The 17,836-nt window shown below is 38.9% G+C and overlaps 1 protein-coding gene across 3 annotated transcripts in view; it reads right to left on the bottom strand.

Annotated features, from left to right (window-relative positions):
• The window catches only part of adam11 (ADAM metallopeptidase domain 11), a 34,968-nt gene that overhangs the window by 14,713 nt on the left and 2,419 nt on the right, over positions 1-17,836 (bottom strand). For all 3 annotated transcript variants that reach the window (XM_086303714.1, XM_086303717.1, XM_086303716.1), the window contains exons 3-10: positions 14,806-14,882; positions 14,313-14,379; positions 7,252-7,334; positions 5,808-5,865; positions 3,725-3,788; positions 2,958-3,097; positions 1,834-1,908; positions 1,653-1,724 (exon numbers count right to left, since the gene is read on the bottom strand). In XM_086303714.1, coding sequence (XP_086159840.1) covers positions 1,653-1,724; positions 1,834-1,908; positions 2,958-3,097; positions 3,725-3,788; positions 5,808-5,865; positions 7,252-7,334; positions 14,313-14,379; positions 14,806-14,882 — 636 coding nt within the window. The remainder of the gene's footprint in view (positions 1-1,652; positions 1,725-1,833; positions 1,909-2,957; positions 3,098-3,724; positions 3,789-5,807; positions 5,866-7,251; positions 7,335-14,312; positions 14,380-14,805; positions 14,883-17,836) is intronic.

The following is a 17,836-nucleotide window of genomic DNA, read 5'->3' as shown; positions in this document are numbered from 1 at the left end:
ACAAGCTGAGGACAAAAGCATGGAGTGATTTTTTTTTTGCTCTTCAATTGGCTGTTTTAGAGGATAATCATATGCAATCAGCTCCATTCCACACACAGCAGGAAAAAGGTTTTTATATAAATGATACAAAAGGCTCACAGTGAGTGCTCTGAGGTTTCTGACTGTAAAGGTTCATCGCTTTACTCCGTTCATAATAAACATCTCCAAAATAATTCATCCTCCACTATAAGCACCATTTGTCCTACTTAAAATCTAAACATGCAACATTTTCACTTCTGTTTGATGTGCAATACTCTGCAAAAGTCTTGGCTCAGCCCTCATTTCTTCATATTTTAACAGGAAAATGGGAAATAAATGGGCCATTTATTGAAACATGTGCAAATACACATGCAAAAATAGTATAAAAGGTAAAAATAAAGTTTGAGAGTGAATATGATTATCTTAACTCTTCAACACAGGCTGAACTCTACTAGTCAAGCTTTCCTGTGATTTCTTTAAGTAGCCTTCAGAAATATATCACCAGGCTCATTGAGGACAAAAAAAAAAAAAGCTCCTCTTTGGATGTTGGCTGCTTTTTGTTCTATTCTGTCAAAAAAATTCCCATATTGCTTAAATAATGTTGAGGCCCACTCTGTGGAGGCCAGTCCATGACTGATGGTGCTCCTTTGTTTGCTTTTTCTATCCAGGTATGCTTTTGCTGCACTGACAGTATGTTTGGGATCATTGTTATGCTAAGAATTTAGGCCACTGTCAATCAGAGTAAAAAAAAAAAAAAAAAAAATAGCTACAAATGGCTGTAGACACTCACTGTTGTAGCTCTCTCCACCTCCTCCGTACATACTGATCATATTTTTGGTTCAAATTAACAAGATTGAATTCATCCCATTTCTTAAAGACATGACTTCCACATACTGTGGCTACTTCTTTTGTCCTCCACTTTTCCATGCCAATCCCATTTTTCAGTTGGCAGCTCTTTGAGAATCACCTTGTTGGTGCAAAAATACTATTTTATGTCTGTCAAACTGATATTTTTGCCACTTTTAATAGATTAAACTAAAGAAATTATAACAAATTATGTGCTTTAGCAACAGACTGCTAGTAACAACATGCCTAAAGACACCATTTAAGATACCTCTTTGGTTTTTTGCTAAGCTGTCATGTGTGTAGACACATCCCTTGATTAAGGTGCTTGAATGATTTATGGGTGTTAAACATTCCTCTCAAAAAGGTCAGATACATGAAAAAGAGTGAAAAAGCAGCCAATGTCCAAAGAAAACCTATTGCATTTGAGAAAAAGAAATAATAATGGACATGGCTTAAAAACAAAGTCACAGTAAAATGGCTTGTAGGACTTTCCCCAAATACAAAACGGCAGCTGTCCAACTCAGAAATGTTTCATCTGCCAGAAAAGCCTCTGAAATGTGGCAGCAGCCATAAAGAAAGCTTGAGAGCCCCTGATTCAATATGAGGGAAGCCATGCTTAAAGAGAAAACAATCAAAACATCAAGAACTCAAAAACATTTAAAAACTTACAGATTTTTTGTTACATTTATACCATCTACGCCTGTCCTTTAAGCACTGAACATCAAAGGTTTTATCTGCTGCAGGGCTTAAAACTATTCTTATTAAAAATATAAAAATAAACTCCTCACCAAATCTGCCATGTTCACCACCGATTTAGAAAAAATCTTCGTCTGCGTGGTCGACCGGCGTAACTGCACAAACTAAAAAGAGAAGACCATGTTACTGCAAGACTCACAATCAATTATTATCACTCCTGTTACTCAAACAAGGCAAAAGAGAACTTGTGGGAGCTGCCGGGTTCACAGATACCAGTTCATAATCGTTGACCACCATCAGCTCGATGTACTTGGTCTCAGTCTGGACGGTGCGTTGGCCTCGCCTCACCTGGAAGAGGGCAAAATAAAATCCACAGAGCCAGACGTTTGAGCGTGCTGTCACTTTAACCTTGATACAAGATAAACAGACAGAACACCACAACACACACACATCACAAAACCAGCAGGTGGAACTATTACTCACACTGCATGCGTGCACACATGCTGACACTGATGAAACTCTAGAGTGTGTCCTTGAAAAGGCAACACAACATGGAGATCATTCATTCATAAGCAGATTTTAGTTACTTGTGCCTGAAAAGATCGACTTCAGCGTGAGCATGATTGCTTTAGATGTTTGATAGAAAGAAAAAAAATGGCTCTGAAAAATAAATGTGCTCAGGTGGGTTTTCTTTGTTTTTTGTTTTTTTAAATACTCAGACCTAAGTACAGCATGTTGAGCAAACAACTGTCATCACATTTAGATTCTAACTTTATTATAGTGTGATTAGTCCAGAGAGCACGAGACTGACTTATCTCAACTGAAACCAGCTTTGCACTCATGAAAGAGCCCATTGATCACAGGTAAAAATGGGGTTTGCTGCCACTGAAGGTCATTTTTTAATTTGTAGTACTTTGGATAATGTTGAAAGATGAAAAGTTACAGGCAAAAAATCATTTTATTACAGTTGTTTTTAAGTCTGCTCTGAGTTAGCCTGAAGGATGCATACAGACATCTGTGCAAAGCCAAACATTCACCCTGTGAAGGTAAAATTAATGAGGAACCATAAAGGCTGTCGCCCAGACAGACATCTCTTCAACTTCACACCTTCACTTCTTTGTACGAGTCTACAAGTCAAAACAGAGTTCAAATTTATTCCAGAGATGTTGCCTCAGAATTTCTCTCTCTTTTTTTTTTCCTAGGACTGTTTTTAATCAGAATTAAAAATGAGTCATATCATCATCTGACTTATTTGTAAAATATTAATTTCTCCTCACTGATGATTCTCTGTTGGTGACTCTCTCAGCATTGCTGCTGCCAACATGATCCCAGCGGGCCAACTGTGTGTTTGGAGGTGTGTGTGCAGATGAAGAATCAGAGCTTGAAGGAAAACTGACTTGTCTTCTTGAGCGTCGAAGACCTTCTGTGAGTATCGGCTTTTCTTCGGTAGACCAGTTGACTTCATCGCTTAGCTCGCCATCCTCTTCGCTTTGCCTGCGTGACTGCATCTTAGCCTCTGTGCTGTTCATGGAGCATCCTGCAACACATAAGCAGACACCACTGAGAGGGAAAAGTGGCTGTTATCATTCCAGTGATGGATGCAACCATGTATTTTAGTCCAGTGATCTGCAGGAGAAATCAATATCAGAGCCCGTGGTAGGGAGAGCAGAAAAAAGGGGAGCGCATGAGCACAAATGGAGAGAGTTAGGGGTGAAGAGGCACAGAGGAACAGGAATGAGCGGGGAGGTGACTCCAGAGAGGAAGAGTAAGGGACAAATGGGTGAGGTGGAGAAGGAACGCAGCCAAATGAGACGTTTAGGAAGGACGTGGAGGACAGATGGACAACCTGAGGACTGAACGTGAAGGGAGTGAAGAAGCAGAACCAAACAGGGGCTTGCATTACAGAACATTTGACTGCATTAGATAACTGTCAAGGACAAAAGTGTCGTCTCCAAACAAGGAATAGCACCAGCCTTTGAGGTTTAGTAACAAACTGCGTCTCGTCAGGGTTTCATCAAAATAAGATCCAGATTTTTAAATGTATCTTTTTCCCCACCACTAACAGCTCCTCATAGTGAATTTCTCTATCATTAAACCAATGAGAGCTTATATGAATACTGACATTTGGAAATTACTGTACGAGAAAAAAAATGAGAGGACTTACCTGGACAGGGAGGTGGAAAAAGGTCAGTGTTAGGCATTCGAAACACAACGTGGTCATTTTTCTCCTGGAGGGCGACAGGGAAGAACACAGAGGGAGAGGAAGATGGAAACAATTTAATGAATGTCAATTTTTTTCTGTAGCTGAAATGCAGCAAGGGAAGCCAACAAAGAACAAAGAACCACACACAAGCAGCCAGTCTTTTTCTTGTTTTGTCTAGTTTACTTTTTTCACTAATCAGCAAAATCCTTATTTTAAAAGAAAAAAAAATATTATCGAGGGCTGAAAAACTGCCTGAATCTTCTTTGCAGAGCCAACTGGTCTCAAAAAAAGAGGAGACGTAGAAACAAAAGGTGCAAAAGTAAATGATGCTAAATCATTAAATGATTCTAAAAATCTGGAGAAATCTGTGGGGAAGTTTCCCACCCCACAATTAGTCCTGGATGCCTGTGATCTTCATACCCTCAACCAGCACTGCATTAAAAACAGATATGAGTCAGTTAAAGAAATCACTGCATGGGCTCAGGAACTCTTCCAGAAATAATTGTGAGCACAGTTCATTGTGCCATCCACAAATGCATATTAACACAGTCCTCAGGACTAAAGAGGAGCGGGACCTCTTTAGTTGTTATTAGTACTCAGTTCAAAAGCCTGCATCCCTGATGCTATAGGAGTGCATTAGTGCCTATGGATTTGGCAGCTTGTACACCTAAAAAGGTATATATAGGGTTTAGAGCAACATATGCTCCCATCCAAATGGCGTCTGTTTCAGTGAATGTCTTGCATATTTCAGCAAGACAATACTAAATCACATACTGCATCCATTAAAACAGCATGTCTTTTCAGTAGAAGGCCTAACTGCAGCCCAGACTGCTGAGCAGCTAGAATCCCATGTCAGGCAAATATTTGATCTCATTACTCTTCCAAAACTCCAGCAACTGCTCTCCTCAGTTCCCAGATGTTTATGGGATGCTGCACAGAAGTAAACATGTTCTTTTATGACCAGGGAGGAATTGAGCTTCAATCAGGTACTCAGAGGACCTGTGCTTATGTGTATATGTCACTCATCTTGGGATTTATGTGTCATAATTTTTAATGTTAAAAAAAAAAAAAAGCAAAAAAAAAAATTCAAAGTGAACCAGCAGCCGGTAGAGATTTGGAATAAGTGGAAATCTAAGCCTTGAAAACCTGTACTGGGATTTGATCGACAGACGTGAAACTGCAGAAAGCATTCAGTTAATGGATCTTAATGCTGCTGAAGTATTAAATATAGTTTAGAAAAACATATGCTTAAATCATAGGAAACATGAATGGACTTCTCATTGTGAACTTAAAGCTTCTGTGTGGAGAAAAAAAAAAAAAGTAGAAAGTGCTGATGCATATTTAATCAATCACAGGGCTGTCATAATGGCAGCAACTCCACTGGACACAGTGGTACACTTGAGCTGGGGATAAATACTTTATGAAAATGACCCATTTGAGAGAGAGCTGAGGAGAGAGGAAGAGAGAGAGTGAGGGAGTTTGAAGATGAGCTGAGAGGCTATTGATTCATCTCTCCAGTCTATGTAATTGAGCTGTACTGCGATCACTGAGCCTTAATGGAAAAAATTTAAAAAAAGGCTCAGCCTCTTCCTCTCTAAACACTTTTATCCCACTCACATCAGTCACTCTGTTGAATCTCCATTTATTTTAAATGCAACTCTTTTAAGATCAAAATCTGAATATTTGTAAAGGGCCAAACTTTCTTTTTGTCAACTTTTCCTTCGCTCACCTGCCTCCAGCAGATAATCTGCTTCTTTTCAGACACTGGAAATGTTTCCGTGGTGGTGGATTGTGTGTATATTCAACACTTTCCACTCAGAAACTCAGAGATAGAGTAACACTGATGGTAAGTTATGGAGAGCGGAGATACTGTGAGAAAGTGAGACCTGACAAAGCAGCTCCCAAACATGATTCAAAGTCCTCTACTGAAAGAGAGTCTATTACATGTGGCCTGCTTAAATAAATATATAAATAAAAGTGAAAGAAAAAATATGAACGCATTGTCTTTTCACATCTTTTCATGGCGTCGCCGGAAGTTACTTACCGCTCCAGTGCCAAGAGGTTCGATCCCGTAAGAGAAGTTCCCGTCAGAAAACATCCCCCTAAATAAAACAAAACGATCATGTATGATAATTGCTTCACCACTTCTTTTCTAAAATGTGTTTCTATTTATCAGAAAACAAATAGAAAGGTGGATCGGAGGAAGGTGAGACTTATTTATTTTATTTTAAACATAAATGACCCTTCAGTCTTTAATCTTGGTTCAATAATGTTGAGCTCCAGGCTCTGGGGAAGCAAATCCATAATTGCTAATGTTCTACTGTAGATCTATGTTTTTATTTGTGGTATTGCATTGTGGATAAAAATCCAATCACACTTTTCTGCTTTCATAATTAGTTAAAATTATGAAAGCAGAAATGATGAAGCCTCCAAAACCCCAGCAGAGCCTCTACCGTGTTTTATAGATGGCTGTAGAACAATGTTCCCTCTAATTTTTCATGTGTCTGAGCAAACACACAAACTCCCTGAGCAGACACTTGGACCACTGTGAGCAACAGCAGACGTGTGCACTGTGGTCACGCCAGCATCGAATCCATCCAAGTTACATGGTTTATTAAAATAATCAAATTACAGCATTTACATTTATGTTAGACTACTTTTAATTAACTGCTTTAGCCCACTTACAATGAAAATTAAAAAAAAAAAAATCTTGTTCATGACCTGTGTAGTATGTTAACACTACATAACTCAAACTCCAATTCAGCAGTCGCCTCATTGTTCTGACACACACAAAACTATTGACTACACTACACACTAACTACACAAGATTTGCGCAAATCTCTCACATCTCAAAACACGCCGTCATTCCTACAATTTCCCCCTTCCTAAACAATAAATGCCATGTTGCCATACCATTTTTTGATTGGTCGACATGGTACATTTTTCGACCAATAGGAAAGGGTGGGGGTTTTTTGGTTTTGTCTTTGCTCACAGGCTTTCGAGCGTTTTCCTTATAAAACGCCGTTTTTACCGTTTCTTCCTGCAGTAAATATGAACAACGATCGTATTCAGGAAGAAAACCAAACATTGCATATATTTATATCATAACTCTGGTTTTACGTGACCTATCAACACAATTTAAAAACTGGTATAAAGTCCACTCTTTTTCCGTCAATTGTTCCGTTTTTCCTGCTCACACCTCCAGTGGTTGTACACGTTGTCATTAACGTGGCTTCACTCTTTTTTAATTTGCATTTATCACTCAATAAGATTAGTTTCCACTGATTTTCAGGGCGTTTCGTGCATAATTTGGCATAGAAAGTCTGGCTCATTCGAAGCAAATATAAAGAAATGTGGCTCTAGACTTTTGCACAGTATACTGGTGTGTGTGCAATTGGGTTTGATTTTAAACAATTAAAATCATTGCTTGGGTTCTCATTTGTTGTAGTGACTTAATCTGAAATGTAGCCCCACAGCGTTGGACTCACTGCAGGCCGTGGCAGGTTGACAAAGCAGCCCAGGACCCCGGCACTCCTCGTATTCGCCCGTGGTAGAAGCAGTGCTCCCCTCCCTGAAACCAAACAAGAGGTAATAGTGAGACACTGATACTGTCATCATCCAGTAACATGTACATGTCAAATTTCAGAAAATGAAGCCAACACCGTCTGCGAAGCCCTCGATGCCACTGATCTTTTGGCCCATATATACATAGGTAGGTATTTTCTGTCAGCGTGAGGCCTATGATCAACCAGGAGGGTTGTCTGAAGGAGATCAGTGACTACTGTATGATTTGGTGTCTGGGGAAACCTACACCTGCTGCAGCTGCTACAGCTGAGTAGAGTTTCAGCAAGGGAAAGGAAGTGTGCATAACAGAGTGTGAGTGGGTATGCATCAGAATTTCCTAATTCACTGGAAGATAGCGTCAACTACAGCTATCTGAAGCACAAAATTCATTAAAGTCAAGGTTGAACCCATTTAAGTTGAAAATGAACAGGTGTTTTATAAGGAACTGCTCAAGTCCATCAGCTGGGAAGTACACAGGATCTCAAACTGTACCCATCACTCACACAGACACCTGACATGGGCATATTAGACAGACACAACGTCAATGATGTATTAGTTCACATGCCTCTTGATCCATTACATTTCACAGGTTACTGTAATGTGTAAAATACAGAAAGAAAGTGATATGCTTTTCTGTCATTTTGTGGCTGTAATGTACAAATTACCGTAATGAGAATTAAAATCCACCAAGAAGACTTAAGACTTACAAGCGATCCTATCCAGAACAAATGAATCTTGTCGATCACCAAATGATGAACTCCTTCCGTTCAGGAGTATCATGACTTAGCACTTTGCTAATGGTAAATGGACTCAAAGCACTTCCTACTACAAGTCTTATTCACACTAAGCACACATATATTCATACAGTGTTTAAATAAATGCTTAAGCAGTTTAGCTCAAATTCACATGCACACTCTCTGATGGATGCATCAGGGGCAACTCGGGGTTCAGTATCCTGCTCAAGGATAGTTTAACACATAGACCGGAGGAGCTGGGGATCAATTCGCTGACCTTCCGATTGTCAAACAACCCGCTGCACCACCTGAGCCACAGCTGCCATGAATATGGAAGTTAATATTGTTCAGTACATCAGGCACAAGTCTTAATAAAGGTTACACCGTGAAAACATGCTTTTAGTACTGATGGTTTAAGTTTTAAGTTGACTTTGTGCTAAGCTAGCCGTTATGCTAGTTGTTTGAGACAACTATGAAAAGTATTTTTTCCCTTTTTGGCTCCGTATAAATGTCAGTGATTGCAGATGTCCTGGACATGTGCTGTGGTTGTGAGCAGAGCAGCCCCACCAACCGTTCTGTTTGCAAGCGGCATACAATGAGAAGAAAGTTTAAAGGAAGGGACAGTAGCAGGGTATGCAGCAGAGGGTATTTTAATGAGGAGAAAAGCGGTCACTTCATGGAGCTGCTTTGAAATGCAACTCTGGAAAGAGAATTAATGAACTTGTCATTTTAAATCATGTGTATACACTTTTTTTCTGCTAAAAATAATTATAAAAAAGCTATTTTGAATTGACCCTAAAAATCACAAGAACCTTTTTACCCCATTGTAAAGAATGCAATGATTTAATAAACTGAAGATAATAATGTCTCTAATTTCTTAATGCATGTTCATAAAATTAGAGACTTCAAATTTGGAGCTTGCAAGAGAGATGGAAAAAAAGGTTATATTAACACAACAGAAGCAGAGATATCTGATTTTCAGTCACTGGATCCTACATATTCAAACATGCAACTTTAAAGTGTTTCTCCAGACAGTCTGCCTGATAGACCTATACATTACACACCATCTATCAGTCAGCTGACACCACTTAATTTTGTTGATTCATCTGGAAAAATCCCCCCCAAAACTACAGACAGAATCTACAAGAGCTACAAAATAAAAAAGGTTCTAAAGGCTGATGAACTGCTTGTATGCCCCTCTAATAAAGGATAAAATTAGCTCTGATAATGAGTGACTGTCTCAATCCATAGCCAAGTTGGCAGAACCACTGGAAGGAGCAACCTGTACACCTCACTGCCAGGTAACTCCACCTGATTATTCATAATCGCCTAAAAGGATCCAACTGAACGATCATGTTTTGGACGTAGTGTTTGTAATCTGCGTCTCGCAGTACAGGAACGATCAGATTACGACAATCTGAGAGGAGACTGGCTACTGTCAGTCAAGTGACACGAGCATGGTTTTAAATGTGCGAGCTCAAAAAAGTTGAAGGAACAAAGAATTTCACAAATAATAATCATGCATGCTTTAACAGAGACAATGGAAATTAAAGTTAGGTGTTTTGTTTGCAAATACCTGGAACTCAGGTGTGCGTGTGTGCGCGCGTATGCATGCATGTGACTGCGAGAGAGTCAGTTTCAGGTGTTTGTAATGAACCCCAATAAGTCATGTCTGCTACCCGATCCTGTTGTCATCCAGCACGGCCGACAGATCAAAAAGAAAAAGGGGCAACTTGGAGCTGCTGTTCTTCATGCTTGGCCGACCTTTATCTGAGCTCCAGCTCAAAGCTGAAAGCTCACAGAGAGATCCTGTCATGTCTAAGTTATCTCTCAGACACATGACATCCTTGTTACTTTTCAAAGACAAAGGGCATGTGTAATGTATTTTAACTGACACCGAGTATTACTTTCACTGCAAGGTCATTTCAACTGATCTTCTCGAAGGTGGATTAAATCTTCACAGGTACATCTGCACACACAGTCGGGCTACTGTTGATGACAAATTAATGATCAGTCTGGTTGTCTGTCAGCTACAAAATCATCATTCAGTCCAAAGTCAGTCACACGTGTCTCTTTTATCCCTCGCCACACATGAGCTTTATATGAGGCTCGCTCTCTTGGAGCAGAATGCTGTCTGGCATTTTATTCTGATTCAATTAAACCAAAGAAGGAATGGAAACTGCTAACTCTTAAAGGCCAACAGTTACGTGTGATTAAACTAAGATGAGGTCTCCATGTAAAAAGTTGTAATCTCATAGTGTTCTGACCAAATTTATTCAAGGCTTCAGAAAAGACATTAGCTTAGAAAAGTTCTGCATCAACGTAACTAAACTATCTCGGCGTTGTCTTCACGAAACCATAGAAACACTATATATAAATAAAATTTAAAGGAAAGAACATGTCTAGGGTGGGTCCACAAGGTTAGCCATTTTATTATACTGCATGAAATGTTCCTCCCACAGTCCAAATACATGCATTTAATAGGGTATGGTCAGCTGGTGATTCTACATTGCTGGGACTCTTATTCAGATTGAGTTCAGGTTATTGATGCAGCCCTCCACAACAGTCACAGTTTCTCATGCAGATCACTACAACCGCCCCATGAAAGACTGGGACTGCACCAATAAGCTTAAAAAAGGCAAATAATTAATTTTAATATTGAGCGAAAGTGAATCCAGGTTATTAGAGAGGGATTTCACAACAGCCACAGTTTCTCATGTGGCCTGCTGGGAAAAATTACGGCCTAACTCCTCCCCTATTTACAACACCATAAAAAATCAGTCAGTCAATCATTTTCATTCGACAGCCAACAGCACGAAGAGGCCAAATAATGCTGTAGCATGGGCATGTACTAAGCGCAACTTGGGCGTTTCACTCACATGTAAACATCATGGTAGTGCTAAAAGGAAACATGAGAAATGCCGACTTCACTGGCAATAATAAGCTAATAAGGAACAGCAGCTTGCTATATAGATTTATATCCAAAATTAAGGCTGTGAAAATCAACATTAAACTTTTACACTGATATATAATTTCAGAGATCAGCTCAAAGCTAACAACAATAAATTAAACAGTGCTTCCTTCCAGACATTAGAGTAAGTCCCAGTATTTTTATGAAGCTTATTTACATGCGGCATCAGTTCTAGTCTGTCGAGGACTAAAAGAACATTCATCATTCATACCGAATAGTGAAGCAACTCACAGCACTTAGCAAGTTAATAAATAAATAAAAGGTAGGATTACGAGACTAAATGGAGGAAATCAAATTGCCTGACACAGCAGGCACACACTGACTGTCAGGGACTGAGGATGCTTTTCAGAGTTGCACTTCACGTGATGTCCACTCACTCTTCCATTTAAACCACACTGAAATTTTATTAGTGCTGGAAGGACAGCGACAAGTGAACTATGACGTTAAAACCGAGAAATTGTATGAATGAAAAAGGAAAAGAAAAAAAACAAAACTGCTTGCACTCACAAATTGAGACAGTCATGTCCTGCAGAAACAACCGTACTGAACTTGACATAATCAGCTGTAACAGAATTAGAAAAGCTGGAGTGCTTGATGTCTGGACTCAGCATTGTTCAGAGTCTGAGAGCAGTGGGTGGGTGGCGGGGTATGAAATAATAGGTACTAATGTAAAGTGAAAAAGAGGACTGGAAAGAACAAAAGCATTACGTTTTAGAGTATTTAAAATCATGAGGAAAAACAATTTCCTCCAGATACGTTAAGCATCTGGTGCTGGCAAGAAGAGACAATTTTACAGTATTAGGAGAAACATTAACCGACTTAAGAAGAAGGAATGCAAATCAATCTAAAAGACTCCCCATTTCTCCCTGTGTTTCAGAGAAGCTAATTCATCAGTCTTCAGGGTTCATTTCACATGCAGTGTTGCTAGCTGATAGTCTGTCGTAGCCCGTTGTGCATTAATCAGTCTGGCAATTATATCACCATTTTATTACGACAATTAGAGTAAAACAGCACATATCAGAGTGAAGTTAAATGAAATTTCCCATTGACAACCCATTTGTTTTCAGGTGAACACACTAACCCAGCACAAGGAAAAAAAACCCTTTAGTAATGGTTGATAATAAGTTTTATTTAAAAAAAAAAAAAAAAAAATCTGCTGGCAATGTTAGAACTCAAAAATGCAGCTCATGTCAATTCCAACCATCGTTATTCATAATTTAATTTCTCTGTTAGCTGTGTGTCACTGAGATTACATCTGAATGAGACAGTCACCAGCTCAGCAGAATAACCAGGATCCACAGGGGCCAATGAGAAAAAGGTGACACACAAAGACAGGCAATTTACTGGCTTCCCTGTAAAACTAAATAAATCAGTATAGAGCAGATGGAAAGGGGAGGGGCCTGCATGAACGTTCTTAGTGCTGCTTGGAGGCAAAAAAAATGAAGCAGTTAAGACATAGAAATCTAGTGACTAAATTAATCTGACAAAAGTACTAATTAAATTAACATTTTAGATGTTTTTTTTAACATTTCATAACATTTATTGACTACAGACCAGACGACTACTACTACTACTAATAATAATAATCCCGCCTTATGTATTATAATTTATAAAGGGTACCAAAAAAAAAATGGTGGAGCCGCTGGACAAAATAAGAAAAAAAAAACAAAACAAAAAACGAATACATTTTTTACCATATTCATAACTCTTTTATGGGCTTTTCAATAACAATAAATGGCATTAAACCTGTTTTTAATCTAAGTGTATTTCTAGATTAAATTCTAATGTGATTATTTTACGGTGTTCCCCAGGGATCTATTACCGGGCCACTATTAATCAAATTAGTGCAGTAATTATTCAACTCCATTTCTCTCATTCCGTGCTCAAATTGGATTATTATTATAAGAATTGTAATTTTAACATAGTTGGTAGGAAAAAAAAAAAAAAAGTGTAAACATGTAAGGTCTGTCAGACTTTGTATCTTTGGGGTCAGCAACATTACCAAAACTCAATTATTAATATTATTATTTTTAATAAAGTCAAAATCAAAATTATAAATTGAATCTTTAAAAAATACCCAAAACACTTAGAGTATGACATAAATTTATTTATGGAATACTGAGTCATTTAAAAAGTGATAAATGACATCAAACTAAGAGAGACATTGGTCTGGCTGTGTGGTTAATTTAATGATCTTACTTCATTTTGATTAGTGAATAGTGTTTCATATTGAGACCATTGATAAATCTTTATGCCTCCTTCCTGCACTATTTAATTATTTGGCCTTTTTATTTCTTTGATTTTAACCCGTTGAAATAATCTTCAAATGTAATGTCTGTGCCCGGATTATCCAAAGGTCATGGCAGAAGGTGGCTGTAAAATCTGATTTAATCCTTTCTGGAAATGCACATGATTTGAATTCCCCTCATGACACAAAGTAGGCCCACACTGGTACTGCTGCTGTCTGCTGGTTTCCATGGCAACCGTCTACCAATTGGTCAGGTGGTTCTTTGGCAGAGAGGATACAGACAGAGAGACACCGTCTCGCAGAGGCTGTCGAGAGTCAAGCTGTCTGCCCGTCTTGGATTTATTAAAGGCCATTTTGCTCAAATTTATAATTCATGACAGAGAGGGCCATGTCAACAATCTAACCATCAGGGCTCATGCAGCTGTAGCCAGAAAGGTGTTTTTGGACACCTTTCCACAGGTCCAGGATAACGTGTGGACCTGATAAGCTGAAGAGTTGTTATGGAACAACACATCTGGGCTAGCACATATTTTGCAGTCATTTACACTTATTTCTAGACGTTCAAACACATGCTTTTTAGGCATTTCTGGACTGGACAAAAAAAAAAATAACGTTGTGTCACTCAATTACTGATTCTGCTTGGTTTAATTCAGGTGGAATACTCAAAACTGGGATGGAGAACCATAATGTTTCTACAAACAGCCACAAAAATCATTTTCAGCCTCAATTGTTTGATGTGAGAGCGTTTACTGTCAAAGCCATTGTCAGCAGGATGTTAGTTTGCTAGGTTGCAGGAGGTTGAAGTCAATCCCAGCTGACACTGGGCAGTCAGTCACATGGCCGACACAAAGACAGAAAAGAGTCATGCTCACATTCACACCTAGTACCAATTTGGAGCCATCAAAAAACCCAACCTCCAACTCCTTGGACTGTTTTTTTTTTTTTTTTTAAATTTCAGGGCAGGTGTAACTACGATTATTATTAATTATGAACACATTTGCCACGGTGTTAAAACTGTTTCTGTAAACCTACCATATTCTGTGACAGCTGGCCATCTTCCTCAAAGTGACGCTCGACATAGTCTGTAGACAGCAGATTGCTGGAGTGTACAGATTGAGAAATATTAGGAGCAAAAACAACAAAAAGTGCTTAGAAATGCTTTAAAAAAAAGGACCTAGTACTGAAGTAATTCTTTTACAAGGGTTTCGATTTTTGCTTACTGGTCCTTTCATAGAAATAAATAAAATCAGTGTCACAATAAGTATTAATAAGTATTAAAAGAGGTGTGATGTGACTTGTTGTGACTTAAACCTCACTACAATATTAGGACACTTTACTTCAGTGTATTGCTTGACTAGGTCTGAATATGGCTACACCATCTGTTATTTATCAATGTTTAGCCAGCACCCACTTCGTGTAATATGATGTGTGAGTCTGAACATAGTTATGTCAGTAATTGCAGTGAACCACTTAAAGTGATGTTTAATGGACCTGAGGTAAGCTTTGCAGGTGTGCGGTGACTTACTGGTTGAGCTCCAGGTCGAGTATGAAGGCTGTACCAAAGGCTTTTACCAAGAAGCTGCTCTGGGCCAAATGGATGGGCTAAAAGAGAGTGAGGGAAGGGGAAGGAGGAAGGAGTGAACACCAAAGAAGACATAAATACTGTAAAGAAAATGACGGCTGCAGTTAATAACTGAATTTAAAATCATTTCTCATTTATGGTGCCTTAAAGAGAAACAGTCTGGAACACTGCAAACATTTGATCTTAATTTCATCACTCTCAACATACATACATAATACTCTGTACACAATTTGTGCTGCCCTGTAACCCCCCCCCTTTTGATTTTATACCAACAAATACTAACATAATAAAACTGATATTTTATGATCATTTTACAACAACACGCTAACGTCAGTCTGGTTTTATTACAATGTAACAGCATCAGTCTGTTGTAGTGTTGTAGTTCCACTGTGACGTTCTAACACAGTGGCCACAATACTCATGGCCATTGATCAATGCTCTTTGAGGAGTAGTTGTAATCAATGGTCATGACAATTTGCATATTAATGAACAAGAAACTGACCTCACAAACCATTGTTCGCGAGTGTTGCTAGTTTCAGTCATTAAGCAAATGTACTCTTTCTAAGGCTGGGGAAACCTGCAGTCAGATACGACTGAATGAGTCACTTGGATGAGTGATGAAAAATTTTTTCAGCGGCTTTCTCCCACTGAAAACGTTACATCCAGATGAACAGAATCAACTCTTTGGGATAGTTAATAGAAACGTTTTTACTGCTTTTCACATTTGGTGTGACCTAGACCCAATTTTCACCCAAATTAAATCAGTTGTTTTGTATTTACCGTCACACAAAATTTTAAATGACATCTTGAAAACTGTGGATGTTAGCCTGCTAACAAACAGACAAATCAGACAAACAGAACAGATTTCATGCTCCCTTCCTTTGGGCAAATCCAGCTTTTATGAAGCACACAGCAAAACACTTGTCTCTGTAGTCATTAAGTCATTACTCTGACTTTTAAGAGTCGACTGAAAATGAGGCCAACCACGCAGGGCAAATGAACCAAAACACAAAGCTCAAGCTAAAAGATGCTGAAGCCATCTTCCCTGTGGTTTCATCACTACATCAGTGGACACTGTCACTGCCACATTATTTTGGGGGGGAGGGGGGGGGAGAACCCCACTCTATTGTATAATTACATCAGGTATTCTTCAAGTCACCATGTGAAGTCATAGCCATCATTACTGTTGTAGAGTTGTTTTTTTATTTAATGAGAACCCAAATCAGTTTGAATGCTTCTCAGCTGATTAGCAGTGTGTCAGTGAAAACAGAAGCTGCCATACTGCGCTAATCATGATGGGTTTAAAAAAATAACAACAAAACAAACCCAAATGCAATGTTGCTAAGATCTTAAAGATCTAATTGCTCTCATAAACATAATTCTGCTCGTTCAGGAGAGCCTCTCAAGTCACAAATGTACTCCTTTGGATGAGGGAACGTTCTCAACACCGCAGAGCGGTGGCAGCATCTGAGCCAGTGTAGCACATGTGCACATTATTCTACCCAATTAGGAGAATTGGATGAATATTGGATCTGATCCGACCAACTAATTAGCTGACCTCTACATTTGCTGATCTTTTAGTAACGTGTGCTGATGTCAAATTTAGTGTGCAGTATGGGCATTTTTCTTCTTTTTAACTTTAAAAATATGGTCAAAATCTAACGCAGACACTTTTTGCTGTTTCACAAATTCACCTCGGAGGGTTTTACATTTCAAACGAAAGATGATACCTTATAGACCCTGGATAGAGACTAAAACTTGCTTACAATAAAAGGATTATCCTTATAAGCAGAGCGGATATGCAGCAGAAGCTATAGGTGGCAGAGGAAATATAAGCAGCAAAATTACAATACGAATATCCTTTTTTACGAATGTTTTCCCAGAGGAGACATCTTATCCACCCAGCGGCGTTTGGATAAAATTCTGTGCTGAGGGCTCACTGTCTCCGTCTAACCTTGCTCCAAGGTGAGCCCAATCCATATTAAAAGAGAGTTCTGTAGTAGCTCCCGTCAGTGCTCACTGGCCAGCAGCAAGGCAGGTCTCATTAGTAATACCCTGCACTCTCAGCAAACCACTTAGTATCAATCTAAACCTCCACTGGGTCCATATACCATACAATAAAAGACCACAACGGGGCTTGTGAGCAGCAATACAAATGCTCCATTAGCACTCTCACTATTATATTTTTCTTATTTAAATTTTGATCATAATTCAGGCCACACTACAGTTTAGTTTCACACGTTACATTGTTGTCCACAGATACAAATGGACCCACAGTTTTTTAAAACTCAGTACTTGCACCAGACTATACAGTCACACTAAAAAGGTTTTACGTACAAGGGAATAACAAAAAAAAACAAAACTAAAATAACTTAGCAGGTCTAAAAATTCAGTAACTACAACCTCAGATGAACTGAGAAAAACAAAACAAAAAACATAACATTAGACTAGAGTGGAGACGTTTGGCCGTAATGCACAAAAACCAAACACAGCATATCAACACTAACACCACATACCACAAGCACAGTGGTGGAGGGGTGATGATTTGAGCTTGGACATGAGGCAATGAGTCGACCGTGAACTCCTCCGTATACCAAAATATTCTGGAGTCAAATATAAGGCCATCGGTCTGGCAGCTAAAACTTGACTGAAATTGCATCAAATGACAATGACCCCAAGCACAGCAACAAATCTACAATAGAATGGTGAAAGAGATCAACACTGAAGGTGTTACAGAGATCCAGACCTCAAGCATGACCTTAGGAAAGCCGTGCATAAATGAATGCCTGAACTTCAATGGACTGACCTACCATTGTAAAGTTAGGTCAGTTAAGTTATTGCATCTAAAGGTGATTCTACAGCAACTGAATCCTGGGGTGCACCTGGTCTTTCCACACACTGCTTCTCCATTTTGGCTTAGTGTTTCTAAACTGGTTTTATTATGTCCTCATACGCAAAACCTTAGAACTGAGAA

Source organism: Aulonocara sp. 'chitande type north' Nkhata Bay, linkage group LG8 (genome assembly GCF_057382095.1).
Source record: "Aulonocara sp. 'chitande type north' Nkhata Bay isolate Kocher_YH1m ecotype deep benthic linkage group LG8, A_spYH_male_GT1.1, whole genome shotgun sequence".
In the NCBI taxonomy this organism is placed as follows: domain Eukaryota; kingdom Metazoa; phylum Chordata; class Actinopteri; order Cichliformes; family Cichlidae; genus Aulonocara; species Aulonocara sp. 'chitande type north' Nkhata Bay.
This window is presented reverse-complemented; position numbering and strand designations above follow the sequence as displayed.